Here is a 23,482-nt window from a genome sequence, read left to right on the forward strand (position 1 = left end):
AATATCGTAATAAAACATAAAGACAGGACGCTGTAAGGGCAACAGGTCAGAGCGAGGGGGATCAGTGAAGGCTTCCTGGTGGACGGGACACTGGGCTGAATCTTAGGTAGGAGTGAGCCCAGTGCAGAGGTAGGGATTGGATTAGTGGGAGGAGTCAAGTGTTCTAGGCAGAAGGAGTAGCAAATTCTTTTTTTTAAAAGATTTTATTTATTTATCTGAGACAGAGAGAATGAGAGAGACAGAGAAAACATGAGAGGGGGGAGGGTCAGAGGGAGAAGCAGGCTCCCTGCAGAGCAGGGAGCCCGATGCGGGACTCGATCCCGGGACTCCAGGATCATGACCTGAGCCGAAGGCAGTCGCTTAACCAACTGAGCCACCCAGGCGCCCCAGGAGTAGCAAATTCAGATGCAAGAAACAGAAAGAGGACATGCCTAGACCATCACTGAGGTCAAGAAGGAACTACTAGCAAGTTTGAGGGGCTTTATATGCTCTTGGGTATGATTAAATTATATTTTATCAAGATTCAATAAGCACATACTGCGACCACAGTTAACAAATAGACATCATTTGCCTCCAGATGGCTACAAAGGATACGGCATCACTTTTTTTTTTTTTAAGATTTTATTTATTTATTTGACAGAGAGATAGAGAGCACAAGTAGGCAGAGAAGCAGGCAGAAGGAGAGGGAGAAGCAGGCTCCCCGTGGAGCAGGGCGCCCGATGTGGGACTCAATCCCAGGACCCTGGGATCATGACCTGAGCCGAAGGCAGACACCCAACCGACTGAGCCACCCAGGCGCCCTACAGCATCACTTTTGTGGTATTGCCAAAAAGGCATGACCTGAATTAACCACGAGTTAATAAACCCAAATAATCCCAAATTAAGGAGCATTCTACATTTTGAACTCCAAAAATGTCAATGTCACGAAACAAAGGCTGAGGAGCTGTTCCAGATTAAAAGGAGAATAAGCACAGCTAAACACAAAGCTTCACCCTGGATTGGATTTGGGGATGGAATACCTTTGTTCCTTTTGTTATAAGGGACATCCGTGGGACAATCAATGAAATTCAGCTAGATAATATTGTATCAGTGTTAATCAGCCGATCTTGATAATTGCGCTGTGGTTATAGAAGAGAATGTCCTTTTTTTTTTTTTTCAGGACATGCATACCAAAGTCTTTAGAGGCAACAGAGCATCACGTCCGCACCTTACTCTCAAGCCATTCAAGAAAAATAAACATATCAGGGCGCCTGGCTAGCTCAGCCGGTAGAGCGTGTGACTCTTTTTTTTTTTTTTTAAAGATTTTATTTATTTATTCATGAGAGACAGAGAAAGAGAGGCAGAGGGAGAAGCAGGCTCCCAAGAAGCAGGGAGCCCCATGTGGGACTTGATCCCAGGACCCTGGGATCATGACCTGAGCCGAAGGCAGACGCTTAACCATCTGAGCCACCCAGGCGCCCGAGCGTGTGACTCTTGATCTCAGGGTTGAGTTCGAGCCCCTCGTGGGGTATAGAGATTACTTTAAATAAATAAATAAATATCAAGAAAAATATATATTTACTTTTATATGTAAATGAGAAAGACAAAGCAACAGTAGACTGTTAACATTGGAAGAATCTACATAAAGGGTAATCAGGAATCCTTTATAGGATTTTTGCAACTCTTCTGTAACACTGACATTTTTTGAAAATAAAGCTACCTCCTCCCTACCAGACACACACACACACACACACACACAAAAGAGCATGTAGTTGAACAGCCTCTATGTGTCAGCACCGTGGCGGGTCCTGCAGAGCTGGGGGTGAATGAGATGCATCCCTGCCCTACGGGACTCACCATCTAGTGGATCATTCTGGCAGCAGATCAAAAAGGGTAAGACAAGCCCTCCAGGAAGCTGACAACAATCTGGGCAAGAAATGGGGACTTCTCACACAGTCTGTTGGTTGGACCATGGTCGCATTCCCAGGTTTGTGGAGAATAAAGTGATTGTTTGGGACAGTTTGGGGGAAAGGTCTGGGCTAGGATACAGTTTGGGGCGTCGTCAGCATTAAGGAGGAAGAAGCCACATGTTGAGAAGAGGGCCCAACAGAACCCCAGAGAAGCCTCTGGAGATCACAGTCCCGCTCTTTGCCCCACCCAAGAAAGTGTCCTTCAAATTCTTATTTTTCTTTTTTTATTTTTTTTTATTTTATTTTTTTTAAAGATTTTATTTATTTATTTGAGACAGAATGAGAGAGAGAGCACATGAGGGGGGGAGGGTCAGAGGCAGAAGCAGGCTCCCTGCCGAGCTGGGAGCCCGATGCGGGACTCGATCCAGGGACTCCAGGATCATGACCTGAGCCGAAGGCAGTCGCCCAACCAACTGAGCCACCCAGGCGCCCTCTTTTTTTATTTTATTTTATTTATTTGGGAGGGGGTAGGGGCAGAGGAAGAGGGAGAAGCGGACTCTACGCTGAGCGGGGAGCCCAACGCGGGGCTCGATCTCACAACCCTGAGATCATGACCTGAGCTGAAACCAAGAGTCAAAGCTCAGCCGACTGCACCCCCAGGTGCCCCCACGTTCTTATTTCTCTACTGAAGGTTTGGCCTATTTGCCAGATTTTTCCCAGCTTGACCTGCGACTTTGGGAGTATCCTCACTTTGTAGATTCATGTCTTCCCATCTGTAAATGGGGACATGGGAGGGCAGTTGTCTTAAACATCTCCCAGGGTGAAGGCAAAATGATTGAGACCGTAAGTGCCCATTACTCTAAGTTACTAAGCTGAAACTTTGAGCTCAGATCGCTCCAAACCTCGTGTCTTTGGAGCTTGATCTCTGGCCCTTCCTCCTTAGTGAATTCAAGAGAACTGGAATGCCACAGTGATTGTGATTTGAGTGTAGGTTTTAGGATAGCGCAGATGGCCAGGAATGCGTGCTAGATTGGGAAAGATCAATAATGAGATAGCACCGGGCCCTGGCTGGCTCAGTCCGTAGAGCGAGAGACTCTTGATCTCAGGGTCATGAGGTTGAGCCCCACGTTGGGCATGGAGCCTATGTTAAAAAAAATATAAAAAGGGGCATCTGGGTGGCTCAGTCGTTAAGTAAGCATCTGCCTTCGGCTCAGGTCATGATCCCAGGGTCCTGGGATCGAGCCCCACATCAGGCTCCCTGCTCAGCAGGAAGCCTGCTTCTCCCTTTCCCACCGCCCCCCCCCCCGACTTGTGTTCCCTCTCTTGCTGTCTCTCTCTCTCTGTCAAAATAAATAAATAAAATATTTTTTAAAAAATTAAAAATGATAATGGGGTAGCACTGACCTGGGATTCAACACATACAATAAAATGCACAAATCTCAAGTGTCCCACCAGATGCCTTTGCACAGTACATACTTCTGTGCAACCAAGCCTCCATCCAGATAGTCTCCATCACCCCAGAAAATTCCCTGGACCCCTTCACGGTTACCCCCGGCTCCCATCCCCCAGCGGCAACCCCCATTCTGTTTACCTCCCTCCCTTCATTTTTTTTTTTTGTTTTAATGTCTTAAACTTGTAGGTTATTTGGAGAAAATATGGATGGCGAGGTAGGCTCTTAAAGGAGAATGTGAAGCTGAGCGCTGCTTATGATCCTTTATTCCATTTGATTTTTTCAAATCCAATCATTAATAAAGCCTTTCCTCTTCCCCCACCAAAAAAACGTTTTCCAAGAGCTGGCCTCCAGCCAGCAGTCTTTCTCCCACTAGGAAAAGGGTGGATTTGTTTAACCGTTTTGTTCTTTCCTTTTTAACCTGCCTGTGTTTAACCGGACCCTCGACCCCAACCTCTGGTAGGCATTTTAACAATTGCTCTTGTTTAAGTAAGAGAGAAACTTTAGCTCCCCGTCCAAACTCCGAGGCTCAGGTTCACCAGGCTCCAAGCCTCTCCCCCGCCCCCCCGTGCCGGCTGGCTTTGTAGGATTTTTCCAGGAGCCACGGAGGAGGGGGCCAGCGTCGGGGGTTACAGTCCCCAGCCCGCACCTCCAGGCCGCTGCCACCCACCTGCCGAGCGGCCGCGTCCCCCGCCCAGCCCTACCGCGCTCGGGCCGGACCTTTGCGTCGCCTGGAAGGCACCCGCCGGGTGAGTGCCGGGCTCAGGCCCGCCTCTCCGCCCGCTCCCCGGGGAGGAAAGGTCTGGCCACAGCCGATCGAAAGTCGCTGGGGCCCGCTGGAAGGAGACCGCCCCCCGGCCCCCCGCCCCTGCCCCCCCGGGGACCCGGGCCCACCCCCCACCCCCGCGCGCGCGCCCCACTCGGCCGGGCCGGGGACGGGGACGAGGCGGGCTCGCCCTTCAGCTTCCGCGGGCCTCGCGGTCGCCCGAGGCTGCAGCGGCGCCACCGGAGCGTGCCGAGGCCCCTCCGCCGCACAGGTACCGCACGGGCAGCTGCCCCGGCCACCGAGCAACGAAGCCCGGGCAGGGAGGGACAGCGGCGGGCCCCCGGCTTGCACGCAGGAGGAGCGCCGGGTTAAAAGTCGCTATTGCAAAAGTCCCGCGTCTGATCCTGGGCCTTATCTCAGATCGATAACATGAAGGCCTTTGGAGCCTGCGCCAAATTTTAACAGCCAGCGAGGATTCCAAATGCTAGGACGCTGGCATCAGGATTTAAGATTTGAGCTGTGTTTCTTTAAAAAAAAAAAAAAAAAAGTAATGTATCGAAGGGAATATAAAACCAAAGGTTATTTTTCTTTTCCCCCCTGTCATGAATTCGCCCATCCGTGGGTGAGCCCACTCACTCCCAAGCAGAAAGGGGAGAGGGGGGCGCCTGGGTGGCTCAGTTGGTTAAGCCACTGCCTTCGGCTCAGGTCATGATCCTGGAGTCTCGGGATCGAGTCCCGCATCGGGCTCCCTGCTCAGCAGGGAGTCTGCTTCTCCCTCCGACCCTCCCCCCTCTCATGTGCTCTCTCTTTCTCATTCTCTCTCTCAAATAAATAAATAAAATCTTAAAAAAAAAAAAAAAGAAAGAAAGAAAGAAAGGGGAGAGGGATGAGGATGCAGACAATTTGGGTCAGCATCTGGGCCGAGTTTGGGAAAGAGAGGAGGCTCTGGAAAGTTGCCTCCTTTTCCTCTCCCACGGGGTTTCTTGGGTAATGTTTTCTTTTTTTCTTCTCTGATAAATTTTCTTTGTCTTTTCCCTGTTCGCCGGTCACACTCTGGCCTCAACTCCCAGCAGAGAATGTTCCCGCCTGTGGAGTTCAAGACTCCTTGCCAAACTGGCACGGTGCCCTCTCCGAGCGGCAAGAAATAGCCAAGGGGCTGTCAGTTCCTCCAGTGGCGCCCAGACTGTGTCCTCTTCTCCTGGCCTTCCCTTGTGCCAAGTTGAAAATGGGTGTCAGGTCCCATTTAGTGTATTATCACTGATGACCATAGTTCTCAAAACGCACTTTGGAAAAACGCAGAGTAGGAAGGTTCTGGCCTTTGCGCGGTGGGTTGGAGAAGGGAACCAGCACCATCAGGGGATGGGGGAGGGCAGTGGGAGCTGGTGACCTGCAGGCAGGGAGGGGCCACCAATGAGGGAGCTGCCCGCCCCCCCCCCCACCTTCAGGGGCTAGGGCACAGACATAAAGGGTGGCCTTCCCTCCCCTGAGCAGCCAGCTCTCCGAGGGTCACCGACAGACACCAAGGTATGGATGTTGGGGTGTTGTGGTTTTTTCTTCTCTTTTTTAAAGATAGCTTGAAATCACACCCTGGTAAGTCAATTGAAGGTGTCTCACGTTATGGACTATCAGCTCTTTCTTTTTTTTTTTTTTTTTTTAAGATTTTATTTATTTATTTGAGAGAGAGAGAATGAAAGACAGAGAACATGAGAGGGAGGAGGGTCAGAGGGAGAAGCAGACTCCCCGCTGAGCAGGGAGCCCGATGCGGGACTCGATCCCGGGACTCCCGGATCATGACCTGAGCCGAAGGCAGTCGCTTAACCAACTGAGCCACCCAGGCGCCCCATCAGCTCTTTCTTCATTTCCTGTATGTCTCTTCCTGCCACATTGCCTATTCTGTTCTGATTGAGAGAACATGTTTTTCCAGTTCTGAGAACAACTCAGTCTGTATTGGAATCTTACCAGGGCCTTAAGCCAGGTGTTTTGCTGAATTTGCTCCATGTGATTACATTTCTCTGTCATCTCTGCTACCTTCCAGAGAGCTCCCCATTGACAATGTCTTCCATTAAGATCGAGTGTGTTTTGAGGGAGAACTGCCGGTGTGGGGAGTCTCCAGTGTGGGAGGAGGCGTCCAACTCGCTGCTCTTTGTAGATATTCCTGCAAAAAAGGTTTGCCGATGGGATTCTCTCAGCAAGCACGTGCAGCAAGTGACTGTGGGTAAGGATGAAGGCCCCGCTCTGTCCAGATGGGGGTGGGGGGTGGGGGAAGTTGTCACCTGATGTGTCATTCCCCAGGGAGCTTCTTGTTGAAGGCTACTGGATGAGCTTTCATGCTCTCTCTAGCCACACTCTGTGTCCTCCCACTTGGACCCCGGAGTAAATTCTGGATGGTCAATACTTTCCTCTTCGGCTGCGGGTGAGGGGCAACAGTCCGCATTTGGTGTTGCTGACGAGGCACTGTAGGGTCTTTTCCTTAACATCTTCAGATCACAGCTTTAAAAGTCGGAGACCCCATTTGTGGCACGGCAAAGTCCGTCTGCCTTGGGTCGGGCCAAGCCCTTAATTGGCAAAAGAAAGAGAAAAGAAAAGAGCAGGTATATCCCTTCTTTGAATGTAAGAAGAAGACTTACAAAGCATCAACCAGGACTATCTGTTCACTGTACAAAATAAGATTCATGACAAATTCCAAGGGCATTTGAACGTGATTCTGTTGTTCCCAGAGGAGGGGTTTCTCATTCTATGGCCCAAGCGTAGGAGCTTGATTAGAGATAAGGAAGCTTCTTGTTTTGTGTTAATGGGAAGAGATACCAGGAATTCCTGTGACCTTGGGACAGTCTCATCCCAGAACTGGCGACCTCAAACTTTTTTTTTTAATGGGAGGGAACAGCTCTTTAATCCACCCAGGGATTATGAGTGTGACTAGAGGCAAAGTGACTGTGACCAGGGGTCAGAGCCGGGGTGGGGGGGGACCCCACTGCTTTCCCTAGTCTCTCTTTCCCAGCATGTACACATTAGGGGGATATTCCTACCCCTAATCTGCAACCACCCCCAAACCATGGAAAGGGCTTATGGTATCAGGTAACTTAGGAAGTCACACAAGTGAGCTGACAGAAGTCTCCGGGCACAATGAGAATGTGACCCTCCCAACACTGTCCTGCACATTCCCTGGACCCTTCAATGGCTGGAATCAACTTCTTAACAGGGCTTTGAGTTAAGAGCTGCTCCCAGAGTACCAGCGCCTTGCACTTACTGAATAGGTGCTTAGAAAATGTTTTCAAGGGGTGCCTGGGTGGTTAAGCGACCGACTCTTGGTTTCAGCTAATGTCATGATCTCAGGGCCCCGGGAATCGAGCCCCGAGTTGGGCTCCGTGCTCAGCAGTGAGTCTGCTCATCCCTCTCCCTCTGCTCCTCGTCCCCCACACTCTCTCTCTCTCAAATAAATAAATAAAATCTTAAAAAAAAAGAAAATGTTTTCAAAATAAATTCCCCTTTTTGAAAGATTTTATTTATTTATTTGCCGGAGAGAGAGAGAGTACAAGCACTAGCCAGGGGAGGGGGGGCGCAGAGGGAGAGGGCGAAGCAGGTTCCCCGCTGAGCAAGGAGCCCAATGTGGGACTCGATCCCAGGACCCTGGGATCATGAACTGAGACACCCAGGCGTCCCACAACTTTCAATTAAATACATGAAATAGGGCCCCTTAAAAAAGACAAGTCCTGGATCAGAGGGAGGGAGAGATAGTTGCCGGAACTAAACACGGTTTGTGTCTCTGAATTTCCTGGAGATCAGGTGAATCAAGCATCGCTTGCTCCGTGACAGCTACTCCGGGGTCCCCCTGTTCTCCCCCACCCGTTAGGAACCCCCAGCCCTTTAAACTTGATGTGGCGCCTGCCCCAGTGTAGGGTAGCTGCAGCGATGTGACTTCTCTGCTTCTCCCACTAGACTAGAAGCTTCCAGGGTTTCATTCACCTTTCTATCTCTGCTGCCCAAGGATACTGCTCAACGAATATACTTGGTTCTATAGCCTTCACCATTCAACAGAAGGGAGAGGGCACTTGCATTGTCAGAAGAGCTGGAATCCTCTTCGAGATGCCAGGTGGCGGGATGCCCGCGGGGTGCCGCTCGGCCACTGGCCCACTTAACTCCCTCTGACAGCTGCTTTTGCTTCTGCAGATGCCCCCGTCAGCTCTGTGGCCCTTCGCCAGGGAGGAGGCTATGTCGCCACCGTTGGAACAAAGTTCTGTGCTTTGAACTGGGAAGATCAGTCAGCAGTAGCCCTGGCCACAGTAGATAAAGACAAGAAAAACAATCGGTTCAATGATGGGAAGGTGGATCCCGCTGGGAGATACTTTGCTGGTGCGGTTTATCTCTAGCCCCTATTGACCGAGGTTGGGAGAAAAGCAGGACTTAGGATAAGTCTCCCAGTTGTTATGGTAAAATGTTACTCATAATGCGTCTTGGGTTCTTCTTTTATTATTACTTGAGTTGCTTTTCACTTAAAAAAAAAAAAAATGCCTGGGTGCCTGGGTGGCTCAGTCGTTGGGCATCTGCCTTCGGCTCAGGTCGTGATCCCAGGGTCCTGGGATGGAGTCCCACGCAGGGCTCCCTGCTCGGCGGGAAGCCTGCTTCTCCCTCTCCCACTCCCCCTGCTTGTGTTCCCTCTCCCGCTATCTCTGTCTCTGTCAAATAAATAAATAAAATCTTTAAAAAAAAAAAAAAATCCCAGGGGGCTCCTGGCGGGCTTAGTGGGTAGAGCATGTGACTCTTGATCTTGGGGTCGTGAGTTCAGAGTCCCACGCTGGGGGTAGAGCTTACTTAACACAAATGTAAAAATAAATAAATACATAAAATAAAGTCTATTAAAAATTAACTGTTAAAATAATAAATTAAAAATAATTTTAAAAGTTTTTAAATCCCATGAGAAAAGCTTCAGAAATATTCCTTTCAGTTTCTGTCTCTGGCAGAGACTAAAATGTGCGTGGTACTTTTGTAGTTTAAGTGAGCTCTATTTTTCTATTATTTTGTGGTTTTTTATTTTAAAGACTTTTTTAAATTTTCTTTTTTTAAAGATTTTATTATTTATTCGACACACAGAGAGAGAGAGAGAGAGCACAAGCAGGGGGAGCGGCAGGCAGAGGGAGAAGCAGGCTCCCCGCAGAGCAGGGAGCCTGATGCAGGACTCGATCCCAGGACCCCAGGCTCGTGACCCGAGCCCAAGGCAAATGCTTAACCATCTGAGCCACCCAGGAGCCCCTAAATGAGGTTTACAATAGAGGTTTTGTGGTAGTTGGTGATGTTTAAATTGGAAATAATTTCGAATTTACAGGGGGAAAAAAGTAAAAATAGTACGAACAACACCCGTCTATCCTTTACCTAGATTCACCTATTGTCAACATTTTGTCCCATTTGCTCGCTCTCTCTATATATAAACATACTTTTCTCCAGAATCATTTGGAAGTAAGTTGCATGTATCACGTGCCTTAACCCCGAAAAATACTTCCAAATACTTGGGAATTTCCCAAGAAAAACGACATACTCTTTTTTTTTTTTTTTTAATATTTATTTGACAGAGAGAGAGACAGCGAGAGAAGGAACACAAGCAGGGGGAGTGGGAGAGAGAGAAGCAGGCCTCCCACGGAGCAGGGAGCCCGATGTGGGGCTCGATCCCAGGACCCTGGGATCATGACCTGAGCCGAAGGCAGACGCTTAACGACTGAGCCACCCAGGCGCCCCGAAAAATGACATATTCTTGCATGACCATAGTATAGTTATCAACTTAAAGAAGTTTAACATTGTTACAGTTTTAGCTGATGTACTATCTATACTCCAGTTTTGTCCATGAACCAAATAATGTCCTTTACGGCATTTTTCCCCTCCAGCACAGGATCCAGTCTAGGATTATGTATTGCAGTTAGTTGACATGTCTCTTTAAACCTCTTTCATCTGGGACAGAACATAGCCTTTCTTGTTTTTTATGACACTGCCGTGTTTGAAGAATACAGTCCCACACAACTCCCCCCGTTTTTAATAGAACATTCCTCATGTTCCTCTTGTTTTTGTGTTTGTCAAATGTTTTCTTGTGATTAGACTGATGCCGTACATTTGTCGCTAGAATACTGCAGAGGTGACGCTCTGTCTTTGTCCAAGTATCCCACCTGGATACCATGTCCCTCACGGGTGATGTTAGTTTTGATCACCTGGTTAAGGTCTTCTCAGATTTCTCTACTGCATGGTTACTATTTTTTCAAAGATTTTATTTATCTATTTTAGAGAGAGAGAGAGCAGAGGGGCAGAGGGGCAGAGGGGCAGGGAGAGGGACAAGCAGACTCCGCCCTGAGCATGAGCCCGTCGCAAGGCTCGATCTCACAACCCTGAGATCATGACCTGAGCCGAAAGCAAGAGTCGGAGGCTTAACCGACTGAGCCACCCAGGTGCCCCCATAGTTACTATTTATTTGTGGGGTTTATTAGTTATCTATTGCTGTGTAAGAAATTACCCTGAAATTTAGTGGCTTAACATAACAAACATTTTTTTTATCTCATATAGTTTCTGAAGGTTAAGAGTCTGGATGTGGCTTAGCCAGATGGTTCTAGTTCGAGGCTATATCATGAAGTTGCAGTCAAGCTGTTGGCGGAGGCGACAGCCTCAGAAAGGAGTCTTTCAAGGGCCCTGGAGGATTCGTGTTCAAGCTCAATCACATGGGGTCGGCAGGAGGCTTCAGTTCCTTACCACATGGGCCTCTCCATAGGGCTGCTAGGGACATGGCTTCCCCAGGGCCAGAGATGTGAGGGAGGGGGAGGTGGGAGAGGGAGAGAGAGAATGAGGACACCCAAGACAGAGGCTACAGTCCTACTATAACCAATCTTGGAAGTGACATAACATCATTTCTGCCATGTACTATTGGTCACACAATGATAGAAGGGACTGTATACAAAGGGTGTGAATACTGGGAGGCAAGGGTCATTCGCGGCCATCTTGGAGGCTGGCTACAACACGGGGAGAGATGCCTTAAGACCAACCAAATATCCTGGCCCTCTTCAAAATATCTCCCTTGGGTTTTACATTTGCTGATGATTCTTGCTTGAGCCAGTGTTGACTGTGATGGTTGGAGAATGGCTTACGTCCAGCCTTCCGTGAATGTTAACTCTAGTTTCCAGTTCAATAGTGCATTTCACGTATGTTCTCATTTACTTCCCCTCATAACAAGTTAGCCCGAGTTGATTCCAAATCCCTGCTGTGTCCACCTCCCCACCCCTCCCCTTCATGTTTGCAAACCTTGCTGCCATGGCCCCGTCTGCTTTCAGCATGGAAGGTATGTGAGGTCTTGAGCAACCGGCTATGGCTTGTTTCCCGTCTTCCCAGGCTTTACACAACCATAGATCTAGTCCAGGACAGGTGGAAAGATTTAAGATGAGAATCCGTTGGAAGCCCTTCTGCCACTAATTTCTGCAGCGTAAAGAAATGGGACTGGATACCCTACCTGCTGTTGAAATTGAGTTTCTCTCTCCTTACAGCTATAGTTTACAGTTCTGTGGCACTTTGTGAGATAAAATAAAGGTGTCCTCGGAAGCCTGAGTCCTTAGCCTGGAGTCCCCAGTTCTTAACCTGTGCCCTGAGGAGACCCCTTAAAATTGTAGGCATCATTGTGGGTGTACAAAGTGGTCATGCGCATCTGCCGGAAGCACCTGAGAACCTTTTTCTAGAGAGTTCATAGCTTTCAGCAGGTGCTAGGAGGTGTCCCTGGACCAGAAAAGGGTAGGGTCATTGGATAGTCGGGATGGAGTCTCGAGGTGGTGGGTAGAATCCTGAAGGTGTCACCACATCCAAGGTCTGACCTGTCTGTGTCCACTACTAGATAGTGACGTATGAGCCAGGGCTCCAGCATGTTCTTTCCCACTGAGGTAGAACCCTTTCCAATCAGTGGGGAATTCACATTCATGTTCCAGGCATCTCTTTCTGTGAGGCAGACAGTGGGGAGGAATATTAGTGAAACAAACCCAACAGCCCCATAGCCGGAAACTGCTGCATGAACATCCTTCTCCCCTGGGAGGGAGGATTTACCCTGTCTTGCTTGCTATTCAGGCTTCCTAACTTTTGTCCGTTTTCCTTTAACTCACTTTTATTTCAAATGGAACTTGGTATACTAGATGAACTTCCCAATTTCTTCATTACAGTCAAATTCCGCTCTGTCCCCCAAGATCATACTCAAGTCTAAGTGTATATCCTATGTGCACTTGAGAAGAACGTGTACTCTGCTACTGTTGAGTGGAGTGTTCAGTAAATGTCACTTAGATTGGTTGATGCTGTTCAGTTTATTTCTTTGCTGATTTTTCTATCTGCTTGCATCTATTACTGAGAGAGGGATGCTGACATCTCCAACTGTAATTATGGATTTGTCTATTTCTCTTTTCAGTTCTGACTTTTGCTTTGTGTATTTTGAAGCTCTGTTGTTAAGCACATACAAATCAGGATTGCTATGTCTCCTTAGTGAATTGACCATTTTCGAATACGTAGGACCCCTATGTATCCCTAATATTTTTCTTTGCTCTAGGTATATTTTGTCTGATGTTAACATAGCCCCGCCAGCTAATATTTTAATCAATATTTGCATGGTGTAGCTTTTCCCATCCTTTCACTTTTACATGATCTATATCATTATATCTGAAGCGAGTTTCTTATAGCCAGCAAATAGTTGGATTTTTTAAAAGTTCATCTTTTTTTTTTTTTAAGATTTTATTTATTTATTTGAGACAGAGAGAATGAGAGAGAGAAAGCACACGAGAGGGGGGAGGGTCAGAGGGAGAAGCAGGCTCCCTGCCGAGCAGGGAGCCGGATGCGGGACTCCATCCAGGGACTCCAGGATCATGACCTGAGCCGAAGGCAGTCGCTTAACCAACTGAGCCACCCAGGCGCCCTAAAAAGTTCATCTTAACAATATCTTAATTGATGTGTTTAGATTATTTCCATTTAGTGTAATTATTGATATGCTTTGACTTAGATCTACCATTTTGTTATTTGTTTTCTCCTTTCCCTCTGTATTTTTTGTTCCTCTGTTTCGCCTTTTCTGCCTCCTTTTAGGTTGCGTGAACCTTCTTTTAGAATTCGATTGTGATTTATCTATGGTGATCTTTCATTGTAACTCTCTGTGTAGCTTTTTAAGGACTTCTGAAGGGATTGCAAAATATACAGTTAACTTTTTATAGTCTATCTAGAACCAAGATTTTACCACTTCAATTGATCATCGCTTCTTTATGCGATAGTTGGCTTTATATACATGCATATAAATCCTGTCAGAAAATGTAATTTTTGCTTTTAACCATCAGAAATATTTTAAAGAACTGGGGCGCCTGGCTGGCTCAATTGGTGGGCATGCGACTCTTAATCTCGGGGTTGTGAGTTAAAGCCCCATGTTGGGTATAGAAATTACTTAAAAATAAAAAAATCTCAAAAAAAGAAAAACAAAATAAAATGTTTAACAAAAAAATATTTTCAAGAACCAAAGAGGAGAACAGCCTATTATATTTACTATTTCTGTTGCTCTTCCTTCATTCTGATGTTCCAAGCTGCCTTCTGGTATTATTTCCCTTCCCTTAAGCAATTCTGTTAGAGCAGATCCGCTGGCTATGAATTCTCCCAGTTTTACTTCATATGAGAAGATCTTTATTTCACCTTCGTTCTTGAAAGATATTTTCACTGAATATAGAATTTTAGGCTGACACTTTTTTTCTTTCAGCAAATGAAAAATGTGTGCCTTCCGGGGCACCTGGGTGTCTCACTCAGTCGGTTAAGCGTCCGACTCTTGATCTCAGCTCAGGTCTTGATCTCAGGGTCATGAGTTCAAGCCCCCATGTTGGGCTCCACGCTGGGCAAGGAACCTACTTTAGAAAAAGAAAAAGAAAAAAAAAAAGCGTCACTTCCTTCTGATCTTCATGGCTCCTCATGAAAAATCAACAGTCATTGAAATCATTATTCTTCTATATGTCATATGCCATTTTTCTTTCTTTCTTACGGATTTTTATTTGATTTTGGTTTTCAGAATTTTGATTATGATGTGTCTGGGTATAGATTTCTTTGGGATTATCTCCTGTTTTGGGCTTGCTCAGCTTGAATCTATAGTTTTCTGCAATGTTGTTCACATTGGTTAATTTCTTTTTTTATTTTTATTTTTTAAAGATTTTTTTATTTATTTAACAGAGAGAGACACAGCGAGAGAGGGAACACAAGCAGGGGGAGTGGGAGAGTGAGAAGCAGGCTTCCCGCCGAGCAGGGAGCCCGATGCAGGGCTCGATCCCAGGACCCCGGGATCATGACCTGAGCCGAAGGCAGACGCTTAATGACTGAGCCACTCAGGCGCCCCGGTTAATTTCTTTTTTAATTTTTTTTTTTAAGATTTTAATTTTTTTTAAGTAATCTCTAGGCCCAACGTGGGGGTCAAACTCACAACCCCAAGATCAAGAATCACACGCTCTACCGACTGAGCCAGCCAAGCGCCCCTGGATAATTTCTATTGACCTGTCATTCGCTACAGTAACTCCTTCGTCCTCTCTATCTTGCTAGCAAACCCATCCGGGCAGTTTCTTTATTTCAGTTATTTTCTTTTTCAGTTCTAAAATTTTTATTTGGCTGTTCGTTGTGTCTTCTACTTCTTTGCATTGCCAAGTCATATTGGATGGTATCCTAGACCTTTTGACTATTATTTTGAGACCCTGGGTCTTGTTTAAATCCTATGGAGAATGTTGATATATTTGTCCTCATAAGCAACCTATACCTGTGTTTAGGTTCAGAATGTTTTAACAGAAAAGCTCTAGCCTGCTCTCTGTGAGGTGCCATTAGGATCTGGCCCACATGTGGGCCACTCAGTGGCCAGTCTGAGACTTAAGAGTTCTAACCACAACTGCATTCTCAGTCTTCGGTGTGCTAATTAGAGCCAGATTCTTGCACATACAAGTAGAAGATGAGCCCAGAAGATCATAAACAACTTTATGGAATTGCATTCCCGAACAACATCCCTCTTGATTATCTCCAGGTACTTTCCATTTTCCTGGAGCTGTCCTTGTCATTCCTCCAACCAGAAACCACCCATCTCTAGGACGGTGCTGTCTCCGGGGCCAACCAGCAGGAGGATAGAGAGAGAAGAGAGAGAGAGAGAGAAACCACAAAAGCAGCAGTGTTTGGCTCTGCCCTTTTGGAGCTGTGGCTTCACCCAGTTGGAGAGGAATGTCCCCTTCCCCTGAGTCTTGATTTCTGCAGTTTCCCGTTGCCGGCCACTCTGCTGTTACTACCCTTGCTGCAGAGGATAGCCTGCAGACTGGAGAAAGGAGTGAAAAAGAACCAGGGCCTTTCTTCCACTCTCCGAGCCTCAGGAGTTTCCTATTCTGCTCCTTGAGCCAGATTGAGAGGGTTTCTCTTGGCTCTCTGTCTTCACCACAGTGCTCACTTCCAAGCTGCAGGCTGCGTTGAGTTCAGGCTGGGACATACTGGAGAATAAAATGGAGAACTTGCCACCAATTAGGCAGCACTGCAAATTCCGCTGTTCTTCCCGGGGCTGCCTGATACTTACTTTTCAGAGTTTCTCAAATAGCTCCACTTTGTCCAGACTGTGTAATCGTGCTCAGTGGGAGAAAGTGAGGTTGGTGGAGATGTATTCCTTCTTATCCGGAACCAGCCCTGTCAGTGTAATTTTTATTTGCATCATAAGCAAGGTAGTCATTTCTTTTTAATGTAGGACCCAGATTGGGATTGTAGAATAGTTTCTTTGACTTTTAATTTTTTTTAAAGATTTATTTATTATTTAGAAAAAAAAAAAAAAACGGGGCGCCTGGGCGGCTCAGTCGTTAAACGTCTGCCTTCCGCTCAGGTCATGATCCCAGGGTCCTGGGATCGAGCCCCGCATCGGGCGCCCTGCTCCACAGGAAGCCTGCTTCTCCCTCTCCCACTCCCCCTGCTTGTGTTCCCTTTCTCGCTGTGTCTCTCTCTGTCAAATAAATAAAATCTTAAAAAAAAAAATTTAAAGATTTATTTATTTTGACAGAGAGGGTGGGAGCACAAGCAGGGGGAGGGGCAGAGGCTGGGGGAGAAGCAGGCTTCCCACGGAGCAGGGAGCCCGATGCAGGACTCAATCCCAGGGCCCTGGGATCATGACCTGAGCCCAAGGCAGACGCTCAACTGACTGAGCCACCCAGTTGTCCCTAGTTTCCTTGATTTAATGATGGGAAAGGAACCCTGGTCATAAAAGATGGTGTAGGGCACAGGGCAAGGTGCTGTGGAGCTAAACTCAGTGCTTTTGGGGTCTTGTAGGCACCATGGCCGAGGAGACAGCCCCCGCGGTTCTGGAGCGGCACCAGGGGTCCCTGTACTCCCTCTTTCCTGACCACCACGTGGAAAAGTATTTTGACCAGGTGGACATCTCCAATGGTTTGGATTGGTCCCTGGACCATAAAATCTTCTATTACATTGACAGCCTGTCCTACTCCGTGGATGCCTTTGACTATGACCTGCAGACAGGAAAGATCAGTACGTACTTTTTCATGATCCTTCTTAATACTGCTGGGATTTTTTTTCATATGTGTGTAACTAGGAAGCTGCCTCTTCTTCGACTCATATGAAAAGGCCCTTACTTGTCAAATAAAGAACTGGCTGATGTGATTATTCCAACAGAGTCATAATTACCCAGACTCAACTCTGCCGCCAGTCAAACCGTGGCCCTCAACACACCTAACTGTGGCCACCATTGGCATAATATGAATAGATCCTTCATCCCCCTTCTTGCTACCGTCACTAGAAAGAGGCTCACCATGCAATGGATCCTGTTCTACCAGAGGTGCCTATAGGCAAATAATATACAGCAGAATGAGCTAAAGGAACGGAATGGAAAGTTAAGGTTTGGGATTGAAATTTCTCATTTGTACTCGAGTTAACCAGAGGCAAGTACTCAGAGACGAATTAATAATCTTCCAAAATGGAAGAGTTTAAAAAGTAGCTGCAGAGTGTTCAATTCCATCAGTGGGTTCGACATGAGCTATAGTTGGAAACTGGAAGGGAAGGAGTTCTTGAGAATTTAGAAGGGAACACTTGAAACTGTTTTGTGAAAGGTGCCAAACCACAAGAGCAAAAGCAATAATAAAAATGACCTGGAAAAAAAAAATCACAGGACTCTCATGTAGATTTAACGAGAGGCAAGTTATTTCAGTACAGATGTTTTGCTTTGAAATACAGAGTGCTCTTTTTTATGACTGTTTTTACCCATTTTTACTGACACATGGTTTTAACTTTTTTTTTCCATTATACCTCGATGCAATTACTATAATGACCTGGATTTTCTAGTGTAAAGTTCCTCTGGAATTTGATGGGGTTTTTTTTTTTTTGTATACTGTTATTCCCTCTTTGGGGTCAGCCAGTTGGCTCCAGAATACCCCTCCTTTCAGAAATAAGGTCTTTAATATTGAGTTTTGATAAGATGATTTTGGAGCATTCAGTCCGGCAGAAACAGAAGGCACACATCTTACTAGTTTTTGCGTATGAACAGTTCACATGGTACCATTAAGTTGCCTTCTAGATCTTGGAGTTAATCAAAGTCAGCATTTTTATAAGGAAAAACAGCAAAGGTCTAACTGCAAACCGAAATGTATCTGAGGTGGGTGTGCAGAGCTTCAGTTCAGGTCAACCTCAAAAAGAACTATTGGTATTTTATTAAGAATTCTACTTCCTTTTAGGGGCACCTGGGTGGCTCAGTTGGTTAAGCATTTGCCTTTGGCTCAGGTCATGAACCCCGGGTCCTGGGATCGAGTCCCACATCGGGCTCCCTGCTCAGTGGGAAGCCTGCTTCTCCCTCTCCCCCTGCCCCTGCTTGTGTGCTCTCTCTTTCTCTCTCTCTCTGTCAAATAAATAAATAAAATCTTAAGAAAAAGAATTCTACTTCCTTTTTCCTGTCTTCCCCTGAAAGCTTAGACAGATATGTCTGTACCCAAACTAAAGAGAGAGTAATCACCCGCAAATCATGTGGTAAAAATCCTTTGTTGAGGAGTGCCCACTCATGTTTCTGGACATTTTTGCTTTGTTTTTTTTTTAATTTAAAGATTTTATCTGGGCGCCTGGGTGGCTCAGTTGGTTAAGCGACTGCCTTCGGCTCAGGTCATGATCCTGGAGTCCCGGGATCGAGTCCCGCATCGGGCTCCCTGCTCGGCAGGGAGTCTGCTTCTCCCTCTGACCCTCCTCCCTCTCATGCTCTCTGTATCTCATTCTCTCTGTCTCAAATAAATAAATAAAATCTTTAAAAAAAAAAGATTTTATCTATTTATCTGAGAAGGAGAGCACAAGCAAGGGGAGAGGCAGAGGCAGAGGAAGAAGCAGGCTCCCCGCTGAGCCCCGATGCAGGGCTCAATCCCAGGACCCTGGGATCATGACCTGAGCTGAAGGCAGACGCTTAACCGACTGAGCCACCCAGGTGCCCCTGGACATTTTTGTTTTAGAGTTAGGAATTCTTCTGAACCATCCCACGTGCCAGACCCTGGATAAGCAAAAGTGATCAGGATTTACAGTCAGCTTGAGAGCTCCTTGTCTGATGCTCAGTATTGAGTGGCCTGTTGTTTTATCGTGTGTGTGTGTGTGTGTGTGTGTGTTTGTGTTTTTAACCCTAGCCAACCGCAGAAGTATTTACAAGCTGGAGAAAGAAGAACAAATTCCAGACGGAATGTGTATCGATGCTGAGGGGAAGCTCTGGGTGGCCTGTTACAATGGAGGAAGAGTGATTCGTTTAGATCCGGAGACAGGTAGGCCTGCAGCAAAATTTTTTTTAAAATCCCTGCCATGTCTAGAAAAAAACGAGACACTAGCGACTAGAGAAACTTCATTACTAATAAAGTTCTATAGAGATATATTCAGAGGTCTCAATAGGATGATTTTGGAAATAAAGGCCCGAGATAGGGCCCCAAATTTATAGTCAGAACTTCTTTTCCTGTGGAGGTAACTCTTTTTGCCCAAAACAAATTGTCAGGGAAGGTAGGTTAAATACCTGGCTGAAGTCTGACCTCCACAATCCTTTTTGAATATCCCTAACTCTCGGCAAGGGGTCCCGAACGGTTGTGCAGGTTGGAAATTTGCTAGAGCTGGACTTTCAATAAAATATTTGGTGATCTAGGGAAAAGACTCCAAACTGTGAAGTTGCCTGTTGTTAAAACAACTTCATGCTGCTTCGGAGGGAAGGACTACTCTGAAATGTATGTGACCTGTGCCCGGGACGGGATGGACCCCGAGGTTCTTCTGCAGCAGCCTGAAGCTGGTGGAATTTTCAAGGTGATCTGGCTCTTTCTTTTATGTTGAGGGTGAGGTGGGAGATCCTTGGCTAAGTAACTGAATGATTACTGCTTTTTCTTTTTTTTTTTTTTTATTTGTTTGAGAGAGACTGCGTGCACGAGAGAGAGAGAGAGAGAGAGAGAGAGCATGAGCAGGGGGGAGGGGTAGAGAGAGAAGGAGGACTCCCCACTGAGCAGGGACCCTGACGTGGGGCTCGATCCCAGGACCCCAGGATCATGACCTGAGCCAAAGGCAGACGCCCAACTGACTGAGCCACCCAGGCGCCCCGATAAGTGCTTTTTCATACTTCCAAAACATAATTCTATTTAGCATTTTTTTTTAGAGAGAGAGAGAGCAGGTATGTGTGTGTGCATGTGCCCACACAAGTTGGGGCAGGGAGGGCAGAGGGAGAGGGGGAGAGAGAAAATCTTAAACAGGCTCCACGCCCAGCATGGAGCCAGACCTGGGGCTTGATCTCAAGACCCTGAGATCATGACCTGAGCCGAAGGCAGACGCTTAACCGACTGAGCCACCCAGGCGTCCCTCATTTTTAAGTTCATCATCCTATACTTTTAAAAACATTTTATTTAGATTTCCTAGGCTGTAAGTCCAAGATAACGTGTGTAGCCTACTTTGTACAGTACTTCAAAATAGTTTTGTGCTTCAGTAGTAGTGTTTGCTGAAATTCTGTAAATCAGTAGAATGGGCTTGGAAAACCAGTGTTTGAAACATGTTTATGAGATCAGTTGATTGTTTTCATGTCACAGGAATATCTTTGGGTTTCTTAACTTACTTTTTGCAACAAAACAAACACTGAAGGGGCACCTGGGTGGCTCAGATGGTTAATCGTCTGCCTTGGGCTCAGGTCATGATCCCAGGGTTCTAGGATCGAGTCCAGCATCAGGCTCCTTGCTCAGGGGAGAGACTGCTTCTCCCTCTGCCTGCCGCTCTCCCTGCTTGTGCTCTCTCTCTCTCTCTCTGACAAATAAATAAAATCTCTTAAAAAAGAAAAGAAATAGGAAGAGGGCAGGAATAAATTCAGTTTTAAATCGAAGATGGTTCTTAGTTGGATTATTATCAATGTGAATAATTGGGTTGGACCTAACCTAATCAAGTAATTCCTTTTTATGATAGGAAATAAAACAAAGATAATTGGTGGCTAAATATATTATTATGAATCATAAAGATGCTTTTGAAGAATTACCTTTTAGCAAAATTTCTCTCTTTTCTTTTTTTTAACAGATAACTGGCCTGGGGGTCAAAGGAATTCCTCCCTATCCCTATGCAGGATGAGTGGCAGGCCTTCTTTCCTACTGGAGGAACTTTTGAAGAAACGTAGAAAATTCTAGAGCTGAAATTTCAATCTAGTTACAAAAAACCTAAAGAAATGATATTATTAACAGGGTTAATTTTTTTTTTACAATTTTTAAAAGGTAGAGCATTTTAGTAAGGGGTGACAGGTAGTTTGATAACACTAAAAAGCCTTCTGCAAGGGTAATATAGAATTATAAAGAATTGTTCAACTGTCAATCAGCCTCCTGATTCTTTGCAAATTGCTAGAAGGGGAGGGGGGACCATGTCTGTTCTGCATTCCATACTTATTATACCTAAAGCTTCAGAAAACTAATAAATAATGGCTTAGTAATGACTTATTATGATTATGTTCCTTTTTATTTTTATCATAAGCTTATAAAATATACTGCAGTGCTAACCTACCTTCATATTATTCTTCCTACATGCTATTTTTTGCAAGCTAAAATATTACTGGAGGATAAGAATTAAACACTGGCAAAATCCATGGCTCCAACTGCCACCTAATAAATGTAAATCATTATTGTGTGTCTTTTCGGTGAATTGACTTTTTTCAGTGTGTAATGTCTCTCTTTATCCCTTGAAAATCCATTGAAATCCATGGAAAATTCATCAAGTTTACATTTTTTTTAAGATTTTATTTTTTTAAGTAATCTCTATACCCAACATGGTGCTCAAACTTACAACCCCAAGGTAAAAAGTCCCATGCTCTACTGACTGAGCCAGCCAGCTGCCCCATCAAGTTTAAATTTTTTGCTTTCAACCATAAAGCATGTTTTTGGTTTTTTTTGTTTTGTTTTGTTTTGTTTTTTATGTTATGTTAGTCACCATACAATACATCATTAGTTTTTGATGTGGTGATCCTTGATCCATTGCTTTCGTATAACACCCAGTGCTCCATGCGGTATGTGCCCTCCTTGATACCCATCACCGGGCTAACCAATCCCCCCTCCCCCCTCCCCTCTAAAACCCTGTTTGTCTCTCAGAGTCCATAGTCTCTCATGGTTCATCTCTCCCTCCGATTTCCGCCCCCCTTCATTCTTCCCTTCCTTCTCCTAATGTCCTCCATGCTATTCCTTATGTTCCACAAATAAGTGAAACCATATGATAATTGACTTTATCCGCTTGACTTATTTCACTTAGCATAATCTCCTCCAGTCCCATCCATGTTGATGTAAAAGTTGGGTATTCATCCTTTCTGATGGCTGAGTCATATTCCATTGTATATATGGACCACATCATCTTTATCCATTCATCTGTTGAAGGGCATCTCGGCTCTTTCCACAGTTTGGCTATTGCGGACATTGCTGCTATGAACATTGGGGTGCATATGGCCCTTCTTTTCACTACATCTGTGTCTTTGGGGTAAATACCCAGAAGCGCAATTGCTGGGTCATAGGGTAGCTCTATTTTTAAATTTTTGAGGAACCTCCACACTGTTTTCCAAAGTGGCTGTACCAACTTGCATTCCCACCAACAGTGTAAGAGGGTTCCCCTTTCTCCACAAACTCTCCGACATTTGTTATTTCTTTCCCTCTCCATTTTTGCCATTCTAAGTGGTGTAAGGTGGTATCTCAATGTGGTTTTGATTTGGATTTCCCTGATGGCTAATGATGATGAACATTTTTTCATGTGTCTGGTAGCCATTTGTATGTCTTCTTCAGAGAAGTGTCTGTTCATCTCTTCTGCCCACTTTTTGACTTGATTGTTTTTTGGGTGTTGAGTTTGAGAAGTTCTTTATAGATCTTGGATACCAGCCCTTTATCTGTATTGTCATTTGCAAATATCTTCTCCCATTCTGTGGGTTGCCTCTTTGTTTTGTTGACTGTTTTTTATCTTGATGTGCAGAAGCTTTTTCTTGATGAAGTCCCAAAAGTTCATTTTTGCTTTTGTTTCACTAGCTTTTGGAGATGTATCTTGAAAGAAGTTGCTGTGGGTGATGTCAAAGAGGTTACTGCCCATGTTATAGCCATCCAAGCCTCACTCAAAAAAATAGAAAAATCCCGAATTCACCAACTAATGCTACACCTTAAAGAACTAGAGAAAAAGCAACAAACGATGCCTAAGCCACGCATTAGAAGAGAAATAATTAAAATTAGAGCAGAAATCAATGAATTAGAAACCAGAAACACAGTAGATCAGATCAACGAAACTAGAAGTTGGTTCTTTGAAAGAATTAATAAGATCGATAAACCACTGGCCAGACTTATCCAAAAGAAAAGAGAAAGGACCCAAATTAGTAAAATTATGAATGAAAGGGGAGAGATCACGACTAACACCAAGGAAATAGAAACAATTATTAGAAATTGTCATCAACAACTATATGCCAATAAACTGAGCAATCTGGATGAAATGGAGGCCTTCCTGGAAACCTATAAGCTGCCAAGACTGAAACAGGAAGAAATTGACAACCTGAATAGGCCAATAACCACTAGCGAGATTGAAGCAGTGATCAAAAACCTCCCAAAAAACAAGAGTCCAGGGCCTGATGGATTCCCTGGGGAATTCTACCAAACATTCAAAGAAGAAATAATACCTATTCTACTGAAGCTGTTTCAAAAAATAGAAACAGAAGGAAAACTGCCAAACTCATTCTATGAGGCCAGCATTACCTTAATCCCCAAACCAGGCAAAGACCCCATCAAAAAGGAGAATTTCAGACCGATATCCCTGATGAATATGGATTCCAAAATCCTCAACAAAATCCTAGCTAATAGGATCCAACAATACATTCAAAGGATCATCCACCACAACCAAGTGGGACTTATCCCCCAGATGCAA

At 45.4% G+C, this 23,482-nt stretch overlaps 1 protein-coding gene across 2 annotated transcripts; it reads left to right on the forward strand.

Annotated features, from left to right (window-relative positions):
* The first annotated feature begins 3,898 nt into the window (after positions 1 to 3,898).
* On the forward strand, positions 3,899 to 21,229 carry RGN (regucalcin). 2 transcript variants are annotated; one of them, XM_045876747.3, is made up of 7 exons: positions 3,899 to 4,088; positions 6,141 to 6,320; positions 8,273 to 8,455; positions 16,397 to 16,612; positions 18,736 to 18,867; positions 19,236 to 19,390; positions 20,633 to 21,229. In XM_045876747.3, the coding sequence occupies exons 2-7, from the start codon at positions 6,158 to 6,160 to the stop codon at positions 20,681 to 20,683; spliced, it is 900 nt and encodes a 299-aa protein (XP_045732703.1). In that variant the 5' UTR covers positions 3,899 to 4,088; positions 6,141 to 6,157; the 3' UTR covers positions 20,684 to 21,229. The 2 variants fall into 2 exon arrangements, with proteins under 2 accessions (XP_045732703.1, XP_064430058.1); XM_064573988.1 differs by lacking the exon at positions 3,899 to 4,088 and adding an exon at positions 4,227 to 4,376.
* Positions 21,230 to 23,482: the final 2,253 nt, after the last annotated feature.

Source organism: Mirounga angustirostris, unplaced genomic scaffold (assembly GCF_029215605.1).
Source record: "Mirounga angustirostris isolate CCGP_5_RB_7025 unplaced genomic scaffold, mMirAng1.0.hap1 SCAF_11, whole genome shotgun sequence".
Lineage (NCBI taxonomy): Eukaryota > Metazoa > Chordata > Mammalia > Carnivora > Phocidae > Mirounga > Mirounga angustirostris.